Below are 26,689 nucleotides of genomic sequence, written 5' to 3' on the forward strand. Positions count from 1 at the left end.
ATTTTTAGTGTCAGAAACACAAGGAAATAGATTTCATGTTTAGATTGACGTTTCTTCCCCTGCTCGTGTCCACCTCCTACTATGCCAGGAAATAGCATTAAAGTTCCATCGTGTGGTTGCCCAACAGGACACAGGAAGCCCGGACCTGCCAGCTGATGACTAGTGATGGCAATGCAGTGAGAGGAAGCCATGGTATAATTACCGAGGGAACAGCACTGAAACAGGTCAGGCCACTGAACTATCAAGGATGACATTTACCAGGCTTTTCCCTACCCCACAAACTTATGCGTGGTGTGGTACTCACACGTTACCGTGACAAAATGGCTCAATAAAGGAATGCAAAAATGGAGATGCTAGATGTAGGGGCGGGAGGGGACGACATCTACTCTATCTATTCTCTTTCTACCTTCCTATGTCTAAAGAATTCTCCATTTTCCCCACCATCAACAACAAATCCACAAACATTTGGTAAACATTAAAGACAAGCACTGAATTAGAAGGAACTAAGACCTGATGGGGGAAAAAAATAAGAACAAGAAGAAACAAAGGGGCAAGTGAGGGGCAACACAAATCCATGGTTATAAGCAAACTTGAGCATTATTCCTTAGGATGAAGATTTTTACAGGTATTTGATAACTATAATGCTAGCAAAATATTACTGGACTTCTCAAGAATGCCAACAAGTTCTTAAAGAGTTATTTGAACCCAAAGTTGAACAAGGCAGTAAAAGAGGAAAAGATTCTCAAATATTAACATGTGTTACTTATATAATAAATAAATTGTACATTATTGTACAATAACTTACAAAAATGCAAATGAGGCTTAAAGTCAAAACTTTCAACATGATCTAAAATGCAAATCAAATAAGTTAAAGCCAAGTGTGAATTAATGTGACTATGGCCAAAAGTCATAGTAAATATGAGGCAGTATAAAATCCAACCATTTCTTCTGAGATATTCTTCATTCAGTATTGTTAAAGAGTAAGACCATGTGACTGAAAAACCAAACATCAAAGAAATGATACGCGTTGGGACACAAATGGTCTTCTAAAGGGAAAATGGATAACAATAGCATTTATCATTTTAGGGACAAGAGATGTAAAATACAAGATAGCTATGACATTTAACAAGTATATTCAGGTAGATTAAAAGGCATCATTTACTGCTTGACTCAGCTCAAAAAGCTAATAAGTTAGTGGTGAAAGCTCCATTTAAAAGCATTTCAGGCTTTTAATCTTGAGCAGGCAAATCCAGCTCAGTATTAATTATTATCACTGCAAACAGAGTACAAAGAGAGCACTATAAAATCCACATTAAGACAAAAGTTAACTGAGGCGATATTTTACATGGGTTAACTGTACTTTGTTAAATATCAGGGTAGTCTAAGAAATACCAGATCATGTCTAATTGTGCACAGCACAGAATCACAAACACCAATGCTGGATAATAGGCCTACTAAGTGGGTGTCCACACTTACCGTTCTCCACATAGGGATGAAAGGGTAAGACCAGAGCAAGGATGACCCTGCCTCTGGTTGGCTCCAAGACACTTCTGATATCTTTTAACAAAGTCAGAGGCTGATCACAGCGGTCCAGCAAATTTAAGCAGCTGATGACATCATACTGGAACCCTGTCTTCTGCCATTCATTTATACCAAGCACTCTGGAAAAATTAGAAAGATACAAAAACCCTTAAAGACATCTTTAAAAGCATTTAGATGCCAATAAAGACTTTGTCTTCCAAATCAAAGTAAGTTCAAAATCTTCATTTACAATTTATATTTGCAGTAATAAAATGGCCATGCAAAAATAAACAACCATATTTCTTTAAATTCAACATTTTACCTATTTCCAAAACATACAAAGTCTCCTTTGTAAGAATTAGTATGCTGAATAAGTACAAAGAAATAGATGATAAAAATGGTTATGAAACTAGAGCATCAAATTCTTGAACATCAATTAACGAACAAAGAATTCTACTTTTACTTTCACTGGGATGTAACTGTAGATTCCTAGGGTGCCTCCTATTTTAAGAATGGCAGAAGGCAATGGCAGCCCACTCCAGTACTCTTGCCTGGGAAATCCCATGGATTGAGGAGCCTGATAGGATGGGCTGCAGTCCATGGGGTCGCTAAGAGTCGGACACGACTGAGCGATTTCACTTCACTTTCACTTTTCACTGTCATGCATTGGAGAAGGAAATGGCAACCCACTCCACTGTTCTTGCCTGGAGAATCCCAGGGACTGGGGAGCCTGGTGGGCTGCCGTCTAGGGGGTCGCACAGAGTTGGACACGACTGACGCAACTTAGCAGCAGCAGCAGCAGGGTGATATAAGATAATTTCCATTTACAACCTATGATCTTTTGCGCACATCTATGTTCTAGGAGATACTATTTCATACTCTAGAATCTTCATATCTAAATAACTATAGAAAAATAAAGCACAGGACATCCTACTACAACAGTAAGTGAGACCACGGTTAACTCACCTCTCTCAGTGCTCAGTACCTCATCACACACAGTCACTCTCTCTCCCACTCCTTCCCTCTCTCGCCTCCCTGCCTCTGCACCCTAAGAACACTTTCTAGTCCTTTACAGTGTTTTACTCACAGAGGGTAGGAGTCCTTATATCAAGAGTCTGTTTGTCACAGTGTTAAGGCAATTCTATTAATTACTCACTCCTGCTTGGTTATATCAATCAGAATGTGGTAGGTGAGGCATGTTAAGACAGAGACAGGAGCAAAAGGAAACAAGAAAAAAAACCTTTTAAACAAGTCTTTGATCACATTGAGCAGATATCTTATGACATTTCAGAACATTTTTGCACAGCAGAATAAAAAGAAATACAAACTACTCAGATACATCTTCTTTTCAATCTATATTTTTAAAAAAACTAAAAGCCTCCTCCAAAACAACACTCTGACAAACTTCAAGGAGCTAGTCAGATTTCTGTCACTTGAAATAAGTGGGGCATTACAGCTCCAAAATCACTTTTAAAGGCTATTTGTATATTAATACCTTAGCCAAACAGCCAGTTTAAATTCATAAACTTGCAGAAGACAAACTATATATCTGATTCAAAAAAACAAACAAATAAACTTAGTCCTGATTACAACAAAGCAGAAGCCAAACATCACTGGCATGTTTTAATCCAGAATAATCTCACCAAATCCATCTCAGAATCACTTGAAGATAGGTAGTTTCCATGTTGGTTATTTTGAAAGATAGACACACATGCTTATAATAGAAAATCAAAATCCTGATAGCCTTAAAACCAGGACAGTTAAAACTATACTTATAGAAGTCCAACTTCATCTTTACTTCTGTTTTGTGATTTCTACTTGTAAACTCAGTTCCACCGATAAAGACTAATTTACCAGCCCCACTCAAACTGCATATTAGCCCAGGAGTCCTAACAAGATGTTTGAATTTTCCTCTCTTATAAGAGGAAATTAGAAAAATGAAAGAAGTGGCTTGTCCAAGCTCTTGTAAATCACAAGCAGAGTAGAAATTACAACTTGGAAACTCTCCTAATAGGTTATTCAAGACAATGAACCTGCTCTCTCCGTACAGGTGAGAAAGAACCTAACAATCAATCTTTATATGAATGCTTCCAGGGTGGTGGGTTGAGAATGAATGGCTATCCATTCAGTTTCCAGTACCTTTCTGTTTAAAAAAAGAAGAGTCTGAACATAAGGAATAGAATTAACTACAATATTTTCCTTTCTTTTTAAGAAAGATCCTTAACCTATAGATAATGCATTAAAGTCAAGCATCTTTTAAAATTTACATTGAAGATCTTTGTTCTCTGGTGTCAAAAACATACATACAACTCCTTTCGAACTACCCATGCAGATGTAATTCCAAGCCCATTGCCACTACCACTCTGCACCCTGCCATACGCTGGTATCCTCCACCATCTACGAAACACCATTCAGATCACATAAACTAACATTCACATTAACTTTCAGTAAAAGCAGTCTGAGGAACTAACCATGCTGCCAAAATCATTTTCCTGCCGAAGAACAGGTTTAATTTACTGTCATCTGAATTGTGGAATTCTTTGTTTGTTAGTGGACATAATCAAAACATTATTAGGTTGGTTCAGAAGTAACTGCAGGTGTTCACTGTTGAACTCTGCCATTTGATATTAGAATACATTCTTAAATAAATGTGGTTATGTCATACATCATTTTAATGTGGCCTTCTTGCTTTTTTCTTTTTGCTAATGACTTATTACTTGCTGTTTATATATATTTTAGATTGTAGAAATGGTGTTAGACAGAAAGCAAATTCGAGTGATTTTTTTTATTCATCATAAAGCAGCAGAGACAATTTGCAACATCAACAACGCATCTGGCCCAGCAACTGCTAATGAACATACAGTGCAGTGCTGGTTAAAGAAGTTTTGCAAAGGAGACGAGAGCCTTGAAGATGAGGAGTGCAGTGGCCGCCAATGGAAGTTGATAACAACCAATTGAGAGGATCACTGAAGCTGATCCTCTTACATCTACACAAGAAGTTGCCAAAGAACTTGACATCGACTATTCTAGTCATTCACCATTTGAAGCAAATTGGAAAAGTGAAAAAGCTCGATAACTGGATGCCTCATGAGCTGACCGAAAACTAAAAAAATCGTCATTTTTGAAGTGTCTTCTCTTTTTGTACACAAGAACAATGAACCATTTCTCGATCAGACTGTGATGTTCGACAAAAAGTGGATTTTACATGACAACCAGCTATGACCACATCAGTGGCTGGACTAAGAAACTCCAAAGCACTTCCCAAAGCCAAACTTGCACCAAAACACAGGTCATGGTCACTGGTGGTCTGCTGCCAGTCTGATCCACTATAGTTTTCTGAATCCCAGCAAAACCATTACATCTGAGTAGTATGCTCACCAAATCAATGAGATGCACAATCAATCAATGCCTGCAGCTGGCAATGGTCAACAGAATGGGCCTAATTCTTCTCCACACCAGTGCCCAACTGTATGTCACACAACCAACACGTGAAAAGTTGAAAGAATTGGGCTACAAAGTTGTGCCTCATCTGCCATATTCACCCGACCTCTTGCCAACCAACAACCACTTCTTTCAGCATCTCCACAACTTTTTGCAGGGAAAACCCTTCCACAACCAGCAGGAGGCAGAAAATGCTTTTCAAGAGTTCATCAAATCCTAAAACACAGATATCTATGCTACAGGAATGAACTTATTTTTTCATTGGCAAAAATGTGTTGATTGCAATGGTCCCTTTTTGATTACTAAAGATGTGTTTGAGCTCAGTTATAATGATTTAAAATCCACGGTCCAAAACCGCAATTACTTTTATACCAAACTGATAACTGCAGAGGACCTCCCTAGTGATGCAGTGTATAAGAATCCGCCTGTCAATGCAGGGACACAGGTTCTATCTCTGCTCCCGGAAGATTCCACATACTGTAGGGCAACTAAGCCTGAGCACAACTCCTGGAGCCCATGGGGTGCGCACTCTAGGGCCCACAAGCCGCCACTACTGAGTCTGTGTACCCTAACTACCGAAGCCTGCTCACCTAGAGCCTGTGCTCCAGAACAACAGCCGCCACCACAATGAGGAGCCCGTGCACCGCAACAAAGAGGAGCCCCTGCTCGCTGCGACCAGAGGAAGTCCGCGCGAAGCAATAAAGACCCAGCAAAGACAAAAATAAATTTTAAAAACTTAAACTTAAAAAAGAGTAATTGTATAATCCATTCCTAAACATCTATGGCTCTTACAAAACAGCATTTCTAACCCAAGAAGAAAGGTATCTGTTCACAGGGTTATTATTTTCAAGAAAGTGAGTAAGTTTGCCTTCCAGGAGGATTTAAAGTACACCTTCCTTGGAGAAGTAACAAAGCAATCAGTATTGTGATAAATCCTAAATAAAAAGCCAAAACACCAACAATGTAAAGAAAAGTTTTATTTTTGTTTTAAAAATCAAAACCACATCCTTAAATTTTACAATCAGGTTTTCTGGCATAAACAATAGTCAATGCAGAGGGGAAATCTGGCCATTTTCTGTTTTACTGATTTATTTCAAAAATGAAATCCAGGAACCTCTATTAAAAAGCCAGGGTTTTGTGCACCCATATACTGAAGAGAAACAAAAAAATAGCTACCTCCCAAAAAGACAGAAAGAAAGAAAAAAAACATGGAAGTAAGCTAAAAGTCTGCCTGGTCATCATGGATTAGGCAAACCCTACCACTTGTCCATTAAAACCTCAAACTGCACCAAAAGTTGCCACTTCTGTGACTATGCTTTTATTTCATAGTAACAACATCATGGAGGGAGTGTCAACCAGTATGAATTCCCTATCTAGGTCAAACTGCAAAAAGATTTTGTTGTGTGTATTAGGGGGGCAAGGTCAGCTTTTGTTGTTGTTTCATTTTGTTTTTGGCTCTCCATGCAGCTTGTGGTATCTTAGATCCCTGACCAGGGGTTGAACCTGGATCACAGCAGTGAAAAAACATGTTGGGTCCTAACCACTGGACCACCAGGGAATTCTCCCAAATTAAGTATTTTTTACATGGTGTACAAGTTTATCAGGTAACATAACATGTAAACTCTACATGTACTGAATCACTAATGTGAACATCTGAAGTCTCATTTAAAATTCCATTTGGCCACTTAGTCTCTAGAAGGGTTTAGATGGCAGGCAAGCAAGCAAAGACATGGCTTAGGGTAGGTGGGAGAAAAATCACTTGAAGACATATTTCTAACATCTTCCTCCCCATATTCACTTCAAAACATGGAAGAGAGTCAAGTTAGGAATTGGGCATGATTTAAGTCACTGGTATAACAAAGGTCAAAGCCTTGACATGGTGAATTAATTTCTAATTGAAGGAATATATTTCAAGTACCACCACACAGACCCACAAGGATCTAATCTGAGCAAGACTACTGGATCTTACAAATCAACCTCACACAGATAAGTCTGCTATAACGTCCCTAAGAGCCACTTAAACACTGACACTGACAAAGACTTGAATGCTCAAGCTCTTAGGAAGGTCAATCTCCTTTACCTTTCACTCAACTGAGTTCTCAGGCTTCGTTGTGCTTGATTACAGCAGAGACTACACCCTCTTCCTCCTTCCATTTGGTAAGGAACCCGCCTGCCAGTGCAGGAGACATGATATAATCCCTGAGCCAAGAAGATTCCCTCAAGGAGGAAATGGCAAACGACTCCAACATTTTTGCCAGGAGCATTCCCATGGACAGAGGAGCCTGACATCCATACGGTTGCAAAGAGTTCGACACCACTGAAGTGACTCAGCATGCAAAACCCCACTTACAGTAACCCTTCCCCCTCCTTCCTACTTGGTATTCTCTTCCTCAGGCTAAAAAAATCTGTTTTTTCCAAAGTTTAAAACTAATCCTGCTCCAAGAGCTATGCTAATATGTTCTGTCTCTAAGGTTAGTCTGTTCCTAAATTAATCTCTTACTTACAAACTTAGATGGGTAGGAAAGTGAGGGAGTATGTAATTGAACTTTCTAAGTCTAAGGCCGGCTTCCAAAATATCAAAGGAGGCAGGTTATATACCTCTACCTCTCACATTCTATACTCAGCACCTTCTTCTTCCATTCAACAGAATCCATACTGAATAAAGAATAACCTTCTTCCTAAGTCTCTCAAGCAGCAGATGATCTGAAAAACAAGATTTCTCACTTCATGTCCGTTTGGAAGAATATTATTAAAAAAAAAAAAGATCAGAAAACAACAAGTATGGCAAAGATGTAGAGAAACTGGAACCCTTGTACACTGAAAGTAGGATATAAAATGGTGCAGTTGCTGTGGAAAGGTATGGCAATTCATCAAAAAATTAAACACCAACTTACCATATGATCAAGCAACTCCACTTCTGCATAGGTACCCCAAAGAAGGGAAAGCAGTGACTAAAATAGCTATCTGTACAACCATGTTCATAGCAGCATTATTCATAATAGCTAAAGGTAGAAGCAACCCAAGTGTCTATTGACAAATAGCTAAAAGGCAGAAGCAACCCAAATGTCTATTGACAAACGAATGGATAAACAAAATCTGGTATATACATACAATGGAATATTACTCGGGCTTAAAAACAAAGGAGATTTTGACACATGCTACCACATGGATGAACTTTAAAACATTATGGTCACTGAAATAAGCCAGTCACAAAAGGACAAATATTGTACAATTCTTCAAGGTTTCTAGAGTAGTCAAATTCATAGAAACAGAAAGTAGAACGGTGTCTTCCAGGGGCCAGGGGGACAAAAGACTGGGGAATCAGTTTAATGAGTATAAAATTTTAGTTGGGAAAGATAAAAAGGTTCTACAGATGAATGGTGATAGTGGTTATACTGCAATGTAAATATACTTAATACTATTGTACACTTGAAAATTGCTAAAGTGGTAAATTTCTTGTTACATATTTTTACCACAATTTTTTTGAAGTTTTTTTAATTAAAAAAATAAATAAAAAACAAGATTTGAGAATGTCAGATTCAAATTAGGGAACAAGTTCCTACATTTGATCTCTCTTTTCCAAATTGTCTTTCACCTGCCTTTTTCCTCCCTGTGTGTTATGTGTTAGTCACTTAGTCATGTCCAACTCTTTGCAACCCCATGGACTGTAGCCCGCCAGGCTCTGCTGTCCATGGAATTCTCCAGGCAAGAATACTGGAGGGAGTACCTGTTCCCTTCTCCAGGGGATCTTCCCAACCCAGGCACTGAACCTGGGTCTCCTGCATTGCAGGCAGAGTCTTTACCATCTGAGCCACCAGGGAAGCCCTTTTCTTCCCTACAGTGCCAGAATCTCAAGTTCAGAAAAACACTGCCACAAAAAGATGATTTCTCTCTCAGTTTCCACTTAATTGTAAGTTGACCCTTGAACAATGTGGTTTTGAACTGCCTGGATCCACTTACACATGACCCATATTTTTCAAAGGTAAATACCACAATACTACATGGTCTGGTGCTGGCTGAATCCATGGACGTGCAGGAACTGCAGATACAGAAGGCTGACTATAATATGTGAATTAACCCCTACACTGTTCAAGGGTCAGCTGTAACATGGAAAGATTTTTTTTAAATTCCTTCTCATGGAAAATTATTTCTGATTTGTATCATTTAAATAAAATAATATTAAGAAGAAACACATCTAAAACCAAGAAGTACACTCTAAACCATGTCTAAAACTATACCTGTATTTCTTCTTCTGCAGCTGCCATATCATAGTTTCAGACAGCTCAGTGGCATAAATTTCTTCAAAATGAGGGCTCATGATTTTTGTGACTTCTCCATCTCCAGCACCTAAATCAAGAAGTCTATGGGTTTTCCAGTCTGGATTAATTTTAAGCAGTCTCTGAAACTGATCTGGTGAAAACACAAACATTGAGCCTCTTCCTAGCAACCTGGAAAAGAGAAAAAGGACAAAAATGGATGACTGTGTACGAAATAAGCCCTCCCACCCAACATCCACACAAAACAGTGACATGGCACCAACAGCCTTCTGAATTTACAAAATGCTCATTTTGTAAGATTATATGATTAAAATAGACATCGTCTATATGATTCGTGGTTAAAAAGCAAAGTTAACAAAACAAGAAAACACCTCCAAATATCATCATCTGTCTCTGAGGCTGCAAACAGTACACCCAAAAGAGTGCGGACAGGGAGAGGAATAAAAGGTGCGAAGGCAAGAAGAAAAATATAAGAAAATAGAATATAAGGAAATAAAAGATAACTGTGAAAAACTGAAGTCAAAATAGGAAGGAGTAATAGAAAACATGTATATCGGTTTAAAAAAATGTCAGGCCAACAGAACCAGACTACAACACTAGCCAATAACACTGAGCAGAAAAAGCAAATGGCAGGAGGGGAAAGCCATTTACAATATGAAACTGAACAATGAGTATAAAAAATAGGTCTAGAGAATAGATTTTTAAGAGACACTAGAGAAAAGAGGAAGAGTGGTCCTTGTGATATCAGTTAATTTGTATTTAAAAGTAGATTCATACTTGGGTCAGTTTGTATGTTATACAATTGGCTAGGTCTTGTTATTTCTAAAAATCCTAAAAAACCTCTAAAACTTAGTAATGTATTTGAAAATAGAGGAGTTAAAATAGAGATCAAAGAGTGCTCTAAGAAAAGCAGGTACAGATCACACCAAGTCTCAGGGAAGCATTGTCTCAGGAAATAAAATGTGTCCCTACTTAGAACTTGTTTTCTAGCTCTGAAATCCTAGTCTGTCTAGAGCAGGGATTCCAAACTCCCCATCAGCAGCAGGAGCATTTCTTTAAATGAAACAGATGTTACTCAGACAACGTTATATTTAACAGGAGAGTGGAGGGCGCCAGCGTTGCCAGCCCGCTCCTACCCTTTCTCTGCAGCCTGAAGCAGCTCCTAAGGCGCCTCCTCTTCAGACCCAGGACAAGTCTGAAAACCACTGGTCTAGGAAATGGCAGGGAAATCTGTACTGTTCTGCTGCTTTCTGGAAACAATCAGAAGGTACAATAAGCTTGTTATGCAGTGACTGGAAGGATGTGTACAACTGGGTGTTCCTGGTAAGACTGGTTTCAGAAAAAAATTAAAATTATGGAGCGAGTTCTTCCTCTCCTTTCCCTTAGGAGAGGTCAACCAAACCTAACAATGTGTTTGCAGTAAATCTTCTGTCCCACAGAAATGTTAAAAAAATGGGAGAGGGAAACCCTCAGAGATATTTACCAATACAACCACTTCCCAGAGAAAACTTCATCTCCTAAACTTTGTCTTCAACTCTCAATTGTTCCTATCTTTTAATGAGAAAACAGGATGAAAAAGAAATCTGAGAAAAGGAACTGAACTTTATGAAACAGCTACATAAAACTTCACAGAGGAACCACAATCAGAACAACAAGAGGTAAGAGAGGTTATAAGCTTGGGGGGCTTGGGGGATACATGTTTCAAATGTTGGTGTCCACCTGCCATAGAACCAAAAGTAAATTGCAAAATCGTTACATGGCTTAAGCTTTCCCAATTATAAAATAACACGCTTCCCTAGCCATATCTTTTGGAATCTAAAGACCCATGATATGATAATCATAAAATTCTAGAGCTAGAGGCCACCTGAGGTCAAAGTTCATGTCAAAAGGGCACCAGAGAAAGCAGCATTGTGCTATATCCAAAGATCATGAGCAACAGAGGCTACACCAAAAGATTTAAACAAAATCTCACAACAAAAAATTCGAAATTCATCGAGCCCAAATGACCTTTGCCCTCTAGGGAGCACTAGGTAGGAAGAGTTTTGGGTGGTCACAATGACTTGAGGGTGCTACTGTCATTTAGTGGGCAAGGTCAGAAAAGTCAGACTTCCTGAAATGCGCGGGGCAGTTCCAGACACTAAAGAATTATCCCACATAAAATACCAAGACAATGACTTTGCTCAATACAAGGTTTCCGGCAAACACATACCATGGAAAGGTATGGCTCTCTGATTTGTCCTTAAGTCCCAAAGTTAGTGATGTCCACATATGCACGTGTGTGTGTGCATGTGTGTATGTGATAACCATTCTAGGTTCTCTAGCCTAAGTTCTCTCTAGATTTGGAATCTACAGAAGAAGTATGCCTCCCTCCTGATTCCCACCCCACCCCAGTCCACATGCTCAGTTATGTCTGACTCTTGTGATCCCATGGATTGTAGCCAACCAGGCTCCTTTGTCCATGGGTTTCCCAGGCAGGAATACTGGAGTGGGTTGCCATTTCCTACCTCAGGGGATCTTCCTGACCCAGGCATCAAACACCATGTCTCCTGCACTGCAGGTGGATTCTTTACCACCAAGCCATCAGGGAAGCCCACAGAGGAGGTTTATCTCCTTGCAAATATCTCTATAAAAGAACACAGCTATCTCCTTTCTTGGTTTTCCCCTTTCCCACATAAAGGAAGTCCAATATGTATCTTACTTTTTAATTCAAGACGGTTACCACACTAATTACTTCTGTAAGAGACAGCCACTCATGGTAATAAGCTACCACCGCCATGGAGAGAAAGTACCAATGGGCTCAAAATTAAGCTTTCAGCTGAGAATAGGGTGCGGGGCAAGAGATGTTTCTGTTTTATTGTGGGAGGGGGCACTGAGGGTGGATGGAAGGGGTGAGGATGGGGGTTATCTAAAAAAGAAAAGCAGAAGTGCTGTAGATAAGGGGAGCCAAAGGGGACTTAGTATTGGCCCTCTGACCAAAATGTGAACTCCCAGAGCAGAGAATTTTAACCAGGGGCCAAAAGGGTAGAGGTAGGAGGAAGGGTCAGAGCTTGAAATCTCCCCAAATTATAAACAAAATGTTGAATGTAAGGACTATTCAAAGAGGTACAGAACCCCCAAAAGGCTAAAAATCACTGCTGTGGTGACCAGTCCTCTCCCCCAACAAAAAAAGGCACAGAACAGAAATTCAATGCAGTGAATTTCAGAAACAAAATGGCAGACAAGTTGTATAAACTCAACTACCAACACAAAGATAACAACTGATTGCTGAGGCCAATTTAAGGCAACTTCATATAAACAAGGAAGAAAGTCAAGTAAGAAATCCTGAGAAATGGCTCGTGGTGCCTGAAAACATATTTAAGGACAGAGGACAGACTGGGATCCAGACAAGACATTCAGTAGAAGCTGGCTCCAAACCTGAAGAGAAGAAAGAGTGGACCCAGCCAGTGGCTGTAAGTGGTCCAACAGGCTTCTCACGCACTGAGCCCTGCCACTTCTCTTTGGAGTTCTGGATTCTTAGGCTTTGGGGTTTGAAAAGTTGGCTGAGAAAGGATAAAAATACTCCTACAGTGTTTTCCATAGATTTAGGTGAGAGAACCACTCGAGGGACAGAGAATTTCCTAAGTTTACAAAATCCTGCTGAGTCCAGACATTACATAAGAACAGAGGGAGAATCCGTCACTCGAACAAGCCACCATTTACTGCTGGGCTGAAGTAAATTAGATCCTTTCCCAGAACACCTGCTTCTGGGAAGCGTGCTTATGGCAAAGATCTTACTCTTCAGCCTATAGCTTGGTTCCAAGTATCCTGTTCCTCTCTAATAGATCAGCAGCAGGATAGGCATTACCTGGGAATGGGTTGAAAATTGGAACCACACAGTGTAGTCCCAGGCCAGACCTACTGACTCAGACTCTGTACTTTAACCAGATGCCCAGATGATTTCTGTGCACATCAAAATTAGGAAGCACTGTAACTCCCATCACAGAATACAGAACAATGAGGCTGTTTATCAAGTTATAGGGAATTTTAAAAGCAACCTGCCAAGGCTGGGCCAAGGATTTTGACTACAAGTGTTGTAGCTGTGGAGATTTTCAATACCTCAACGAGGTAACTTTTCTTTCTCCTAGACCTAAGGATAAAGAAAAAATTATCCAAGATTCACTTACCCATTGATAGATGTTCTAGACATAAACAGGCTAAAAACAGATGACACAAAAGAGTGATATAATTGGATAAATAGCCAGCCCGATTTCTCAATGCTGTTGTTTAAGAAGATCTGTGTTCCTTGATCAAGGTAACTCTGAACAAAGACAGCCTGGAGTGACTCGCATAATTTCTCTCTGTTGCACACATACCACTAAAAAGAAAGAAGAATAAGAAAAATGAGAACATAGAACTGAAGCATCACCTAAAAAATCCAAAAACGAAAAACAGAAGACTAAATTGAATCTAAGATTTCCAAATACCATAAATCTCATGGCGCTTTGAGAATAATAATCTCTTACACGACCTATAAGGTATAAAATACTTCCTCCTACCTAGTTTCTGGTTTAACTCTCATTTCCTTCAGGGGCAGGTAAGAGAGTGGAGGAAGGGTGAAGAGGCTTGCGAGTCACACAGCTTGGTAGGTGACAGGGCCAGGCAAGTACCCTGACTCCTGGCCCCAAACTTCTAGCACTATGGCCCACTGTACCCTGAGATTAAGGAAGCTCTGCTGGCCTCTCCTTCACAGAGATTCAATGCAAGAAGGCAGTAACTACCAACATTAACCTTGTTTTCTATCTAAAAACACTCGATGCAGTGATTTAACTTGAAGCCACCAAACCAATCAATAAGTAGCAGGATTTAATATTCCAGTGACCAGGGACTTCCCTGTAGTCCAGTGGCTAAGACTCCATGTTCCCAACGCAGGGGGTCCTGGTTCGATCCCTGATCAGGCAACTAGATCCCACATGCTGCATCTGAGAATTCTCATGATGCTATGAAGATCCAAGATGCCGAGTGCTGCAACTATGACCTGGTGCAGCCAAATAAATTAATTAAGTAATTTTTAAAAAAATTCCAGTGACCTGATTTAGCTACCCTTTTTGTTGCAGGCTATAAAGAAACCTGTAGAAATACTGGTGTGCTTTACCAAGTAAGTCATTTAACACTCTTTAACAGACAGGAGCCAAATGTGCTTTCTCAACCTTAAGAAAGATTAAGATCTTAAGGTCATATGCAAACAATAAGAAGACAAAGTAATAACATGCTAAGAAGCAGATTACCAGGAACAGGCTCTACCCAGAACATACATTTTAGAACAAAATTCAAGGACCTCAGTTGTGGCTAAAGTGTGATCTTGTGTAATAAATGTTTCCCATTTTCACTTAGAGTTAGCACACCAAGGGGGGAAGCAGCCTGTGGGGCACAGAAGCTTCAGAGTGAGCCCACCATCAAGTCCCGGCTCAGCCATTCCTGTGTAAGCTCATACAATCACTTAAATCTCTGAGACTCTGTAAATTCATCACTGGTTTCTGTCTATCCTGATAGGTTACTCTGAGGATTAAACAAGTTAATGCAGGCTTATCCTCAATATAGGGCCAGACACATGAGACTCCTATAATAATAGCAATGAGAGAAGGGTCCTCTAACACGGCCTGATAAATAAAAGTCAGTCCATTAAGTATATGATGAAACTGCTGAGTAGATCAGTTACTATTAATCTCTTATCAACTAAGAAACAATTTCCCCCAATGAAGAGACAAAAGTAACCTGCTTACCCTGACAAGTATGACCATTCATCAGCAGTAGGTGTCCCATTACTGCTTGAATAACTGATGGACCAATTTTATAGTCATCCTAAGCTTGCTAAATATTGAAAGAAATCGTGGGTAACATTGCCAACACTAACACTGATATAACCAAACAAGCACATTAAAGTTTCAAAGATTAATATTTTTTACAAACTCTGCGCCCTGACTTGATAAACCAAATCTTTCAAACTGCTAATGGTTTTGTGTTAATTTACCATTAAACACTTTTACCAAAACTGCTTGAACTTGATACCTTTATTTTTCCCCACTATATGACAAGCTATGAAACTTCTTACATTCACTGCCTACACTTTTTATCTTGGTCTGAAAATGTTTGCGCTTAACCATTAACTAATTCTTAATACTCACTGTGCCTGAAGTTATGCCCCAGTGCAGGTCATAAACCATTTTTTATTATACTCCTGACCTCCTGGTTCACATTCTAAACTCTGTAATACTGAAGCCATTCTAACTTTTATCTTCTCTTAATTCTCTGAAATGACTAATCAAGATGAAAGCCATCACCTGGGTAATAGGCAATCAGGTACATTCTATTACTGTGGACAAGAAGTCATTCACGTGGAACAAAGGAGCTAAGAATTCCTTAGCACCCACTTTTAAATGGACAACCAGAACAATAACGGACTCTGACTTCCAGAACTAAGCAAGAACTGGCACCATTAACTGCAAATAATGCTTACAAATGATGCCTCCCACCCCCAAAAAAAAGCCTCAAGTTTTTAACAGCATTTCTCTCATCAATATTAACACATGTGGTTGAACCTTTACTGCCAGACAATCTTTCAGAAAAGAAAATGCTTATTGATCAGAATATGCTACAGAATAAAAAGGAGTAATGCCCTTCCCTTTAAAGATAAAGGTTGAAATACATGTTACTCCTGACAATTTGTATGAAACAAATGTCAGCATCACAGCAGCATCATTCATAATTACCAAAAAGTGGAACAATCCCAACGTCCATCAGCTGATGAATGGATAACAAGATGTAATTGATCCATACAACAGAATATCAGTCAAACATAGAAAGGAATGAGGCACTGATTTCTGAGATTTGAACTATGAATATTATGCTAAGTGAAATAAGCCAGTCACAAAAGGCCACAGATTACATGATTTCATTTACACAAATTGTCCAGAATGGGCAGATTCAGAGACAGAAAGTAGATCGTGGTTGCCACGGGTTTGAGGGAAGGAGACCATGGGGAGTGTCTTCATGCTAATGTATATGGGATTTCTTTATCAAGTGATGAAAATGCTCTAAAATTAAGAGAGTGGTGATGGCTGTACCACTTTGTGAAGTATACTATAACCACTGTACACTTCAAAAGATGAGTTTTACAGTCATGAATTATATCTTGGTAAAACTTAAAAAAAAAAATACAAACATTAAAGTGTAGGTGCCATTTTGAGCTTCCAGAAATTAAAAATGGTTTGAAAATTTAAGGAACTAAGCATTTCTCTGAAACTGCAAATTTTTAAATGCAAATCTTATCATGTCACAACCCTGCTCCATAGAAGTTATCTTAAAATAATATTCAAAATACATAATATGGCTTACAAGGCCCTACAAGATTTGTCCATTCTGTATACACAGCCTCACCTCATGACACTCCCGATCAACCCATAACACCCAGCCACGCACTATGTCACAACACTGCACCCTTCTTTCTTTTTCTGGAAGGCTCATTTCCCAAAGCTGTTTCACCTGGTGTTTTGCTGTCTCCTACATTTCCCACTACCCTCAACTGACCTAAGCCTAAATATTTCCCTTGAACTTCCGAACTAGGATGGATCCCCTGTTCTAATACTTTCTCACGTTTCATGTCTCCTCAGTAACATTTATAACCACTGACCTGAATCAGTTCAGTTCAGTTCAGTCACTCAGTCATGTGTGACTCTTTGCAACCCAGACTGCAGCACACCAGAACTCCCTGTCCATCACCAACTTTCAGAGTTTACTCAAACTCATGTCCATTGAGTCGGTGATGCCATCCAACCATCTCACCCTCTGACGTCCCCTTCTCCTCCCACCTTCAATCTTTCCCAGCGTCAGGGTCTTTTCAAATGAGTCAGTTCTTTGCATCAGGTGGCCAAAATATTGGGGTTTCAGCTTCAACATGTCTTTCCCATGAATATTCAGGGATGATCTCTTTTAGGATGGACTGGTTGGATCTCCTTGCAGTCCAAGGGACTCTCAAGAGTCTTCTCCAACACCACAGTTCAAAAACATCAATTCTTCGGCACTCAGCTTTCTTCACAATCCAACTCTCACATCCATACATGACTACTGGAAAAACCATAGCCTTGACTAGACGGACCTTTGTTGGCAAAGTAATGTCTCTGCTTTTCAATATGCTGTCTAAGTTGGTCATAACTTTTCTTCCAAGGAGTAAGCATCTTTTAATTTCATGGCTGCAGTCACCATCTGCAGTGATTTTGGAGCCCCCCAAAATAAAGTCTGTCACTTTTTCCACTGTTTCCCCATCTATTTGCCTTGAAGTGATGCAACCAGATGCTGTCTTAGTTTCCTGTATGTTGAGTTTTAAGCCAACTTTTTCACTCTCCTCTTTCACTTTCATCAAGAGACTCTTTAGTTCCTCTTTGCTTTCTGCCATAAGGGTGGTGTCATCTGCATATGTGAGGTTGTTGATATTTCTCCCAGCAATTTTGATTCCAGCTTGTGCTTCTTCCAGTCCAGCGTTTCTCATGATGTACTCTGCATAGAAGTTAAATAAGCAGGGTGACAATATACAGCCTTGATGTACTCCTTTCCCGATTTGGAACCAGTCTGTTGTTCCATGTCCAGTTCTAACTCTTGCTTCCTGACCTGCATACAGGTTTCTCAAGAGGCAGGTCAGGTGGTCTGGTATTCCCATCTCTTTCAGAATTTTCCAGTTTATTGTGATCCACATAGTCAAAGGCTTTGGCATAGTCAATAAAGCAGAAATAGATGTTTTTCTGGAACTCTCTTGCTTTTTTGATGATCCAGCAGATGTTGGAAATTTGATCTTTGGTTCCTCTGCCTTTTCAAAATCCAGCTTGAACATCTGGAAGTTCACAGTTCACATACTGTTAAAGCCTGGCTTGGAGAATTTTGAGCATTACTTTACCAGCATGCGAGATGAGTGCAATTGTGTGGTAGTTTGAGCATTCTTTGGCATTGCCTTTCTTTGGGATTGGAATGAAAACTGACCTTTTCCAGTCCTGTGGCCACTGCTGAGTTTTCCAAATTTGCTGGCATATTGAGTGCAGCACTTTCACAGCATCATCTTTCAGAATTTGAAATGGCTCAACTGGAATACCTGTATATAAATTGCATGTTCAGGGTAGGTCTTCCCAGATAGACACAAAGCTCCATAAAAGGTCAGGGACAATGACTGACTTCTGTGCCTGGTACGGTTACAGATGAACAACAAAATGTTCATCTGTTTAACAACTGTTAAAAAAAATCACAGGCAGTCTAACAGAATTTAGTGTTTCTAGTAAAATCCTAAAGAGAACACAAGGATAACCACCTTGCTTACACCCAATTCTGCAAATAGTGGTTAAGCTACCCACCCACCACAGAACTACGTTAGTACAGCAAGCAGTGAAGGAAGACACAGAATGTCTACCTTATCCCAGGCACCTTGCAAAGCGCTGCATGTTTCATTTCCCACCTCACAGAGCCAAATAAGGGGCTTCTGAGCACTCCCAACTGATTCAAACTCCTGCTCTAGGTGCATGTGGTTTTTTAGAAGAAGTGTTTTTTCAAAGAAGCTTCTCTTTGCTCCGTTCTTTCCAGTGTGCCTGTCTGTGAGATTCAATTCTAGAAAAGAAAGCAGGACTGTTCTGCCCAATTAAGACTGGATAAATGGGTCTAAAGATAATCTGATCTAGATAGTAACAGAATTACACTAAGCCAGCGTTTTTCAACCTCAGCAGCATGGACATTTGGAGCCGGATAATCCTTGATCTGGGCTGTGGGATGTTTAGCAGCATCCCAAAGCCAGCCATCAGATGCCAGCAACACTTCCCCACCCCCAGTCACGACAAACTAAAATGTCCCAGACATTGTCAAGTTCTCTGAGGGTGCAAAATCACCACTGCTTAAGAACCCCTACATGGGCTTACTCAATTCCTTTAAAGTAGAAATGCAATGTTCCTATAAAATTGGATTTGCTTATCAGACTGAGGGATAGAGTTAGAAGTTTTTCTGAAATTACTCTGAGTTCCTCAACTAGTCAGACACATGGCATATAATAACCTATTCTTCCAAAATACAAATGACTTGAGCCCATTAGGAAAATCAGAATTAGAAAATTATTTTAGAAAATGAACTTTCTGATTTTAGGTAATGTCAGCTGAGCACAGAAGAATTGATGCTTTTGAACTGTGGTGTTGGAGAAGACTCTTGAGAGTCCTTCGGACTTCAAGGAGATCCAACCAGTCCATCCTAAAGGAGATTAGTCCTGGGTGTTCATTGGAGGGACTGATTTTGAAGCTGAAACTCCAATACTTTGGCCACCTGATATGAAGAGCTGACTCATTTGAAAAGACCCTGATGCTGGGAAAGATTCAGGGCAGGAGAAGGGGACGACAGGGGATGAGATGGCTGGATGGCATCACCGGCTCAATGAACACAGGTTTGGGTGGACTTTGGGAGCTGGTGATGGACAGGGAGGCCTGGTGTGCTGAGGTTCATGGGGTTGCAAAGAGTCGGACTGTTCAGTCGCTCAGTCATGTCCGACTCTTTGCGAGTGTTAGGTAATGTGGTTCAATAATAAATATTTGGTCTTTATCCCCAGTTCCCAGCACAGAGCTCCTAAAACCTTGGGGAAACTCCAGAGTGAGTGTATGGTCATGTGATGACCAGGGGGCAAGATGGAACTTTCAGTCCCACCTCTAATATCCAGGGAGGAGAGAGAAGCTAGAGACTGAGTTTAACCAATACTGGTCAAAGATTTCATCAATCACACCTTGGTAACGAAACCTCCATAAACCTCTAAAAGACAGGGTTCTGGGTGCTTCCAGGTAGCTGAACACACGGACATGCTGGGAGGATGGCTTACCTGGACAGGGCTTGGGAGCTCTGTGGCACCCTCTACCTTCCCCCACCAATCCCTTGCCCTGTGCCTCTGTTCCATTTGGCTGCCCCCAAGTTGTATCCTCTATAATAAACTGTAAACAGAAACCAAGTGTTTTCCTAAGTTCTGTGAATTGTTATCTAACTTGGTGGGGGGTTGTGGAAACCCCAGAATTTGTAACCAAGTCGGACAGAAGCATGGGTAGGCTCTGGACCCTCAACCTGTAGCTGGCCTGTGAGACACACGTGAGGACAGTCTTGCAGGAGGGAGCCGTTAAATCTCTGGGCTGTTAATTCTGGGTAGTGTCAAACAGAAGTGAATCACAGAACACCTAGCTGGTGTCAGAGAATTGGTTGGTGTCACAAGAAAGAAACCACAGTTAAGACTTTTTTCCCCCAGTGTTAAATGTGACCAAAGCATGCACAAACAGGATAAAGGCCAGAACTTCAAGCACTTGCTTTCATCTTTATCTACTCACAAACTGCAAAAACAACTTGTATTCTTACATAATTTCAGTGTCTACACAGAGCTCCACTAGAGTGGGTACAGCTTGCTATTAAGAAGGCAACCTACTTTCATAGCCCCTCAGCCAACAAGGCTTCCTAAGAGGGACACCACGAAACAGTGGGGGAAAGCCTGGGCCTTGAAACCAGACAGAGCAGGATTCAAAATTCCAACTCTGCTATCTATTAACTGTGCTCTTAGGCAAGTTGCATTGCTCTTAGCCTCTGTTTGTAAAATGGGGATATACCACCTACCTCCATAAGGATTAGAGAGGATAATATATATACACAGCGCCTGACACTTAATAGAAGCCCAATAACTTGATTTTCTTTCCCTTCCTGTTCAAGGTTCACAAAAGCCAGTTGAGAACTGAGGTTCAAGGGAATGCCTCAAACCACACTGTAGGTCTGGGCACTCTGCCATTCTCAAAAGAAGTGAGTAACCGAAGACCTGAGATATTCAATACCACTAAAGGCAACCAGAAAGGCTCTACTAACAGAGTACAGGAGAATCTTAGCTACTACAGTAGGTGGTAAGACCAACCTGAGGACACTGACCTTGACAGCTAAGGATTCAAAAATCACATTCTAAGTTCTACAATGCAATCATATCAGTTCAGACATTTAATCACTGATGCCTTGTGTATCGGATACACTGATACCTTGTACAAGGGCTTCCTTAGTACCTCAGAGGGTAAAGCAACCGCCTGTAATGCAGCAGACCCGGATTTGATCCCTAGGTTGGGAAGATCCCTAGGAGAAGGGAATGGCAACCCATTCCAGTATTCTTGCCTGAAGAATTCCATGGACAGAGGAGCCTGGCAGGCTACAATCCATGAGGTGGCAAAGAGTCAAACACAACTGAGCAACTAACACACACACACCTTGTATATATGCACAGCACAGGTGTAAATATTCAAACCATTCATTCTTTTCCTACAAATGATACAAACCTAAACCAACAACCTCTTTACAGGAGACTTGAAAGTGCAGAGTAACAAGACACCCTCACTTACATGCAGGGAAAGATTAGATTAAATCACTTCAATTTTGATTTAATAAACAAATTACTGCCAATCTTCATTTCAAATACTGTTAGTAGTTTATAATCCCAAGACTTTAACAAAGCTTCAGAGAATCTGAAATAGTCTTTTACAGGAAGTATCAGGGTCCCAAGGGTACCTTCACAGGGGAACACAAAGGCCTCTGGTATACCCGAAGAAAGGACCTTCCTTGTGCTCTGTAAAACTGAAGCTAACACTTGTTTAGGGTTTTAACACAGGTTATAAGGAAGGAGAGAAACTCTTTTCAAAATCTCTTTGGTATTCCGCTGCAAAGGCCTCCTGACTTTCAAAGGCAGTTCAGAGGACACAAACCTATCTATCAGCATCTGTCTGGCTAGCTGGCTGACCCCTCTGGGCACTGTTAACTCATGCCTAACTTTGGTCCACCTCCACAAGGCAACTGGGGAGTGAGGAGCAGGAGATGGAACCTGTATTTAGCACAATCTTTGCTCTGGCTGTGATGTCCAAGTACTGATATTTTTTCATCTGAAAGAAAATCCAAATTGTTTCAATTATGTCTTAAATCCATCATTGCTTATGGCAGAGAACATTTCTGAGTTTACATAAGAAGGTGAAAAGAAAAACTCAGATATATACATATTTACAATTTTAAGTTACCTTATATATTTATTAAATTACTTTTTATTGAAGGATAATTGCTTTACACAATTTTGCTGTTTTCTGTCAAACCTCAACAAGAATCAGTCATAGGTATACATATATCCCCTCCCTTTTGAAACTCCCTCCCATCTCCCTCTCCAAGTTACCTTATTAATTCCACAGATAATGTTATCTGTGCTCTTAAAAAACCTGGCAGTGTATCAACTGGAGAAACAGTCCTGGCCTGGTTCCAGGGAGTTCTATAACAATTCTTTTGTCACTCCATCAATTGAGAAGCTGTTGAATGACTCTTATTATCAAGAACCTAGTTAGTGTGGCCTAAGAGTTCTTTCAAGTTTCAATAGCTCTTTAACAGTTGCGTTAACTAGCAGGTGCAATGCCTGAAAAAGACTAGATTCAAAGTTATTGTCGTTATTACTTTCTTTTTAAGTTCTGGTTCAGCCAATGTTGAAAAGTCATATGTTTAGTTTCTCACTACCTGCCTCAATTTCTTTCCAATAAATCAAACTACCCAGCTTTCAATCTGTGATTAAGAATGTGCTGCTGATTAAGAAAACTGAAAATTTTCTCTGAAGCAAACTTCTTTAAAAAAAATTTTTTTTCCTCACTTTACAGTCTGTACAAAAAAGTCAGTGGTGCCTACTTGGCCGGCAAGCCATATCCATCGGTGCTGAGAAACCCCTTCCCTTCCTTCTCACTTTTCCAAAATGAAACACAAATCCCAGTTGTGAAACTAGCACACCAAGCACAGCAAACCAAGGTATTAAAGTGGTGCTGTGACTATGGTGTAGAGCTGCTTTAGCCCAAAGGAGCCTTGCCTCTCTAGGATTCAGTAACTAAATAGCTATTTTTAATGAACAAACATTGCCTAAGATCTCTCTTTTAAAGAAGCCACCACCATAATTTCTTAATCAAACATAAGGAAAACTTGTAAGTATAGTTCAATCAAATCCACAACCCTACTTCCATGCAACTGCAAAAGAACCAGATGGCGGGCTATGGAAGCCACATACCCAAATAAACACCAGAAGACCTAGTAAGAACTATTAACTTGAAGGGAGGGAAAACATTTAAAGTTAAGTTACTTCACAAGCAACAAAGTTTATAAGGATCCTGCAACACAAAGCAGATAGCAAATCATCAACTCAGCCAGGGCAGAGAGAACAGTCTCCTATTTCATTTATTCCACTGTGGTTTCCATAAACATCTCTTTTGTTCACTTTAACCTTTTATTCATGGACAATATTTTCATAATGTGAATGCATCAACTCAAAATAATGTGAGTGACTGTTCTAAGGAAAAGAGCCAATCTTCCCCCTTCTACTCAGTATTCAAAAAGCACCAGATCAGTCTTCATTTGGAGAAACTAGCTGCCCAAATTGTTATGTGCAACTGGTTAAAATACACACTTATTACACATACTCGAGTATCTTAGAAACATAATGAAGCAAAGGAGGTACTGGAAACCAGTATTAATTTTCCTTAGAACTTGACAGATCCAACTTTTGAAAAGTACACAATTAGAAGACATTCTGAGATGTCTTGTTAGGCCATCGTCTGAGGCTGTGTCTGCAGCTATAATTCTACCTAGGCCCCATAAAAATCAAGTGACTTAAACAGTTTTTCAGTTTTTATAATATGTCCATTTCTCTTATGAGCACTGAAAACATCAAGTATACTTAAGTAGCAGTAATCTCAAGTGTTATAATAAATATCTATAGTCAAGAGACTCTACTATAATTCCACGTCAATGGAAATAAGCCTCCTTTTTATCCTACCCAGAACTTTATTTCTACCAGCTGTTAAAGATGACATTTCTACTCACTGTTTTACATCATTATCCATGTTACTTCGACATATATATCTTAGTAACTGAACATTATCACTACAGTACAACTCTAAAAATGACTAATCCATTGCAGAGAAAGTGGTTTTACAGGTTAAGGTCACCTACTAAGTTTATGTACACCCCTAACAATATCATAGGAGTGATTAACAAAGTATTAGTACAATAGCTGCGGGATTACAAAAAAATTCTATGGACATTTATAATTTCCTTTAAAAATAGAAAAAGCCCACTACAAATATTTCCTAAATAAAAACTAAACACTATTTCTCTGAATGGATTGTTTTATCTCCTTAGATAATTCTTTAGTTTCATTAGAGCACATGAAATCAACTTCAGGGTAAACACCTGGCATCGTAAGAAAAGTAATATATGAAAATGAGAAATCTATGAAAATGATGAGATACAAGATGGGGAGTAATTAGCTACCGCTCTCTGGGAAAGCAAAATGTACTATAACTGCTAGCTATTATAAACCAATACTCCGGCAGAGTTCAAAAGCCAAGAGGCTTTCTGCTCAATGTCATGTTAACCGCAAACTACATTATAATCAAACACGAAAGACCTCACTCTTAATTCTGCAAATGCACATACTTAAGTGGCACAAAACTAAGACAATGAAAAGACTATCCAGCCAGCCACATCGCCATCGTTCACGGTGCACAACTACAACTCTTCTAAAGAATTCGCTCCTGCCCAGTTCTGATAACCCTTCCAGTGAAAGCTTGCATCACCTTTCTTGTTACCACATCTCTCCGGTCAGATGCCAAAATCAAAGTTTGAAGGAGATAATCTCTCTCTTAGGTAGGAGGGGAAGAAGGTTCGACAGGAGAGGAGTGGCGAGTTATCAAACACCTTTTTAAGTGCTTAGGGAAAATGTCACCCGACCGAGCCCAGAGAGTTAAATGGCTCACGCTGCACGGCTAAATTTCTTTATGGAACCTTTGTACGTTCAGAGATTCAACCAGACAAAAAGAGGGACCGGCTTTTCGGCGTGATACTCGGGGCTGATGGAAGCTGTCGGGGGTAATGGGTTTGGTCGCGTCATTCAGTTTCTCAGGCCTCGGTGCCAGATGGGTCCCCAGATGGGTCGCCACGCGCCGGCCCGAAAGTTCCTCCGGCCGGCCGCCGGGAGCGGACGCCGAAGTGGCCGAGCGTCTGCAATCACCCGCCGCGACCCGGGAACAATGCGGGGCTCCGGGGCGCTCGCGCCGGGGCCCGGGAGAGAAACCGAAGGTCGTCCTCCTCGCGAGCCTCCGAACAAAAGGAGCCGCGGGGCGCGGGCCGGGCGCCCGGCCCAGAAGACGGTGGGGGGGAAACTTTGCGAGGGGCCGGGGCGGCGGGGCGAGGCCCGGGGGGGTGCCTCACGCCGCAACGCCCCGCACAATAGCCGGGCCGAGCGCGGGAAGGCTGGCCGCCCCGCCCCCGCCCCGCCGGGCCCGGTTCGGGTTCGGCCCCGTACCTGGTGGTTCTCCTTCCTGCCGCCCGCGGCCGCCGCCGGCCCGCCCGGGCCGCTCGTCATGTTCACGTACAGGGAGCGCGTGAGCGGGCTCCGCAGGGTCCACATCCTCCGCGCCAGCCACACGGACGCCAGGTTCAGGCACAGCCAGCCCGCGAGCAGTCTCATCGGGGGCCTGCGGCCGCTCGCTCCGATCACCGCCGGGGCGAGGAGGAGGACGCGCCGCCGCCTCCAGCCGCTGCCGCCGCCGCCGCCCAAGCTCGAGCCATCGCGCCCGACTCGCCGCCCATCCAGCCCCTTCAGGGCCGAGGCAGGGGGTGGGGAGAAGCGGGCGGCGCTCAACCTTCCCGCCTACCCGGTCCTCTCCGTCCCCGGAACGCCGCCGCCGCGGAAGGCAGTTTCCACCCGGAGCACAAACGCAACGCCTGCGGCGCGTTCTCTCCGAAGCGCGTTCCCTCGGCCTAAAGAGCCAGCCGGCCGGGAGGCGGGACAAAGGGAGCGCGCATCCGCCTGGCGCGCGTCCCCGCCTCCCGTCTTGTTGCGGCTCCTTAACAATGGCGGAAATGATTTTAATATTAATACTTCTAGGCCAGAGGTGATCGTTCCGAAGGCGGTAACTGAAGCCTCCCCGGCCCTCCAAGGTAGTGTCCGCAGTTCTGGTCTCTCGTCGCCTTAGTCTTGGCCTCTGGGCCCCTCATCCACCCCTGGGCGGGACTTTTCTCCAGGTTGTGCAGATTGACCCCGGGGTGACCCTCACCCCCTTCGTACATTCATACAGACGAAGTCCTTGCCAGAGACAGAGATTGCCAGTTTTCACATAATTGCCAAGCTACATGGCTTCCTATTCACATCGTCCACCCCAAGGACCTACATCCTGCTTCGCAGGAGCTGCAAAGTGGACGTAAATCTAAGTGCAAAATGTTACTGCCAATCCCTCCCCGCCTACCCGCCCAGTTCCTCAAGCCTGGCAGGTTGCTGGCTACCTGTTTCTAAGAGGCATCGGCGAAAACTCTGCCTCTTTTGGAAGCTTCTGCAGTTGGGGCACCTGCAAGTTATGTTCTGGTGTATTGATGACCCT

General features: G+C 41.5%; 1 protein-coding gene across 2 annotated transcripts in view; it reads right to left on the bottom strand.

Annotated features, from left to right (window-relative positions):
• Positions 1–25,843, bottom strand: part of METTL9 (methyltransferase 9, His-X-His N1(pi)-histidine) — a 48,977-nt gene extending 23,134 nt beyond the window's left edge. For both annotated transcript variants that reach the window (XM_068967792.1, XM_068967791.1), the window contains exons 1-4: positions 25,615–25,843; positions 13,403–13,593; positions 9,201–9,410; positions 1,477–1,661 (exon numbers count right to left, since the gene is read on the bottom strand). In XM_068967792.1, the coding sequence (XP_068823893.1) occupies positions 1,477–1,661; positions 9,201–9,410; positions 13,403–13,593; positions 25,615–25,779 (751 nt within the window). In that variant the 5' untranslated portion in view covers positions 25,780–25,843. The remainder of the gene's footprint in view (positions 1–1,476; positions 1,662–9,200; positions 9,411–13,402; positions 13,594–25,614) is intronic.
• Positions 25,844–26,689: the final 846 nt, after the last annotated feature.

Source organism: Capricornis sumatraensis, chromosome 3, assembly GCF_032405125.1.
Source record: "Capricornis sumatraensis isolate serow.1 chromosome 3, serow.2, whole genome shotgun sequence".
Taxonomy (NCBI): Eukaryota; Metazoa; Chordata; class Mammalia; order Artiodactyla; family Bovidae; genus Capricornis; species Capricornis sumatraensis.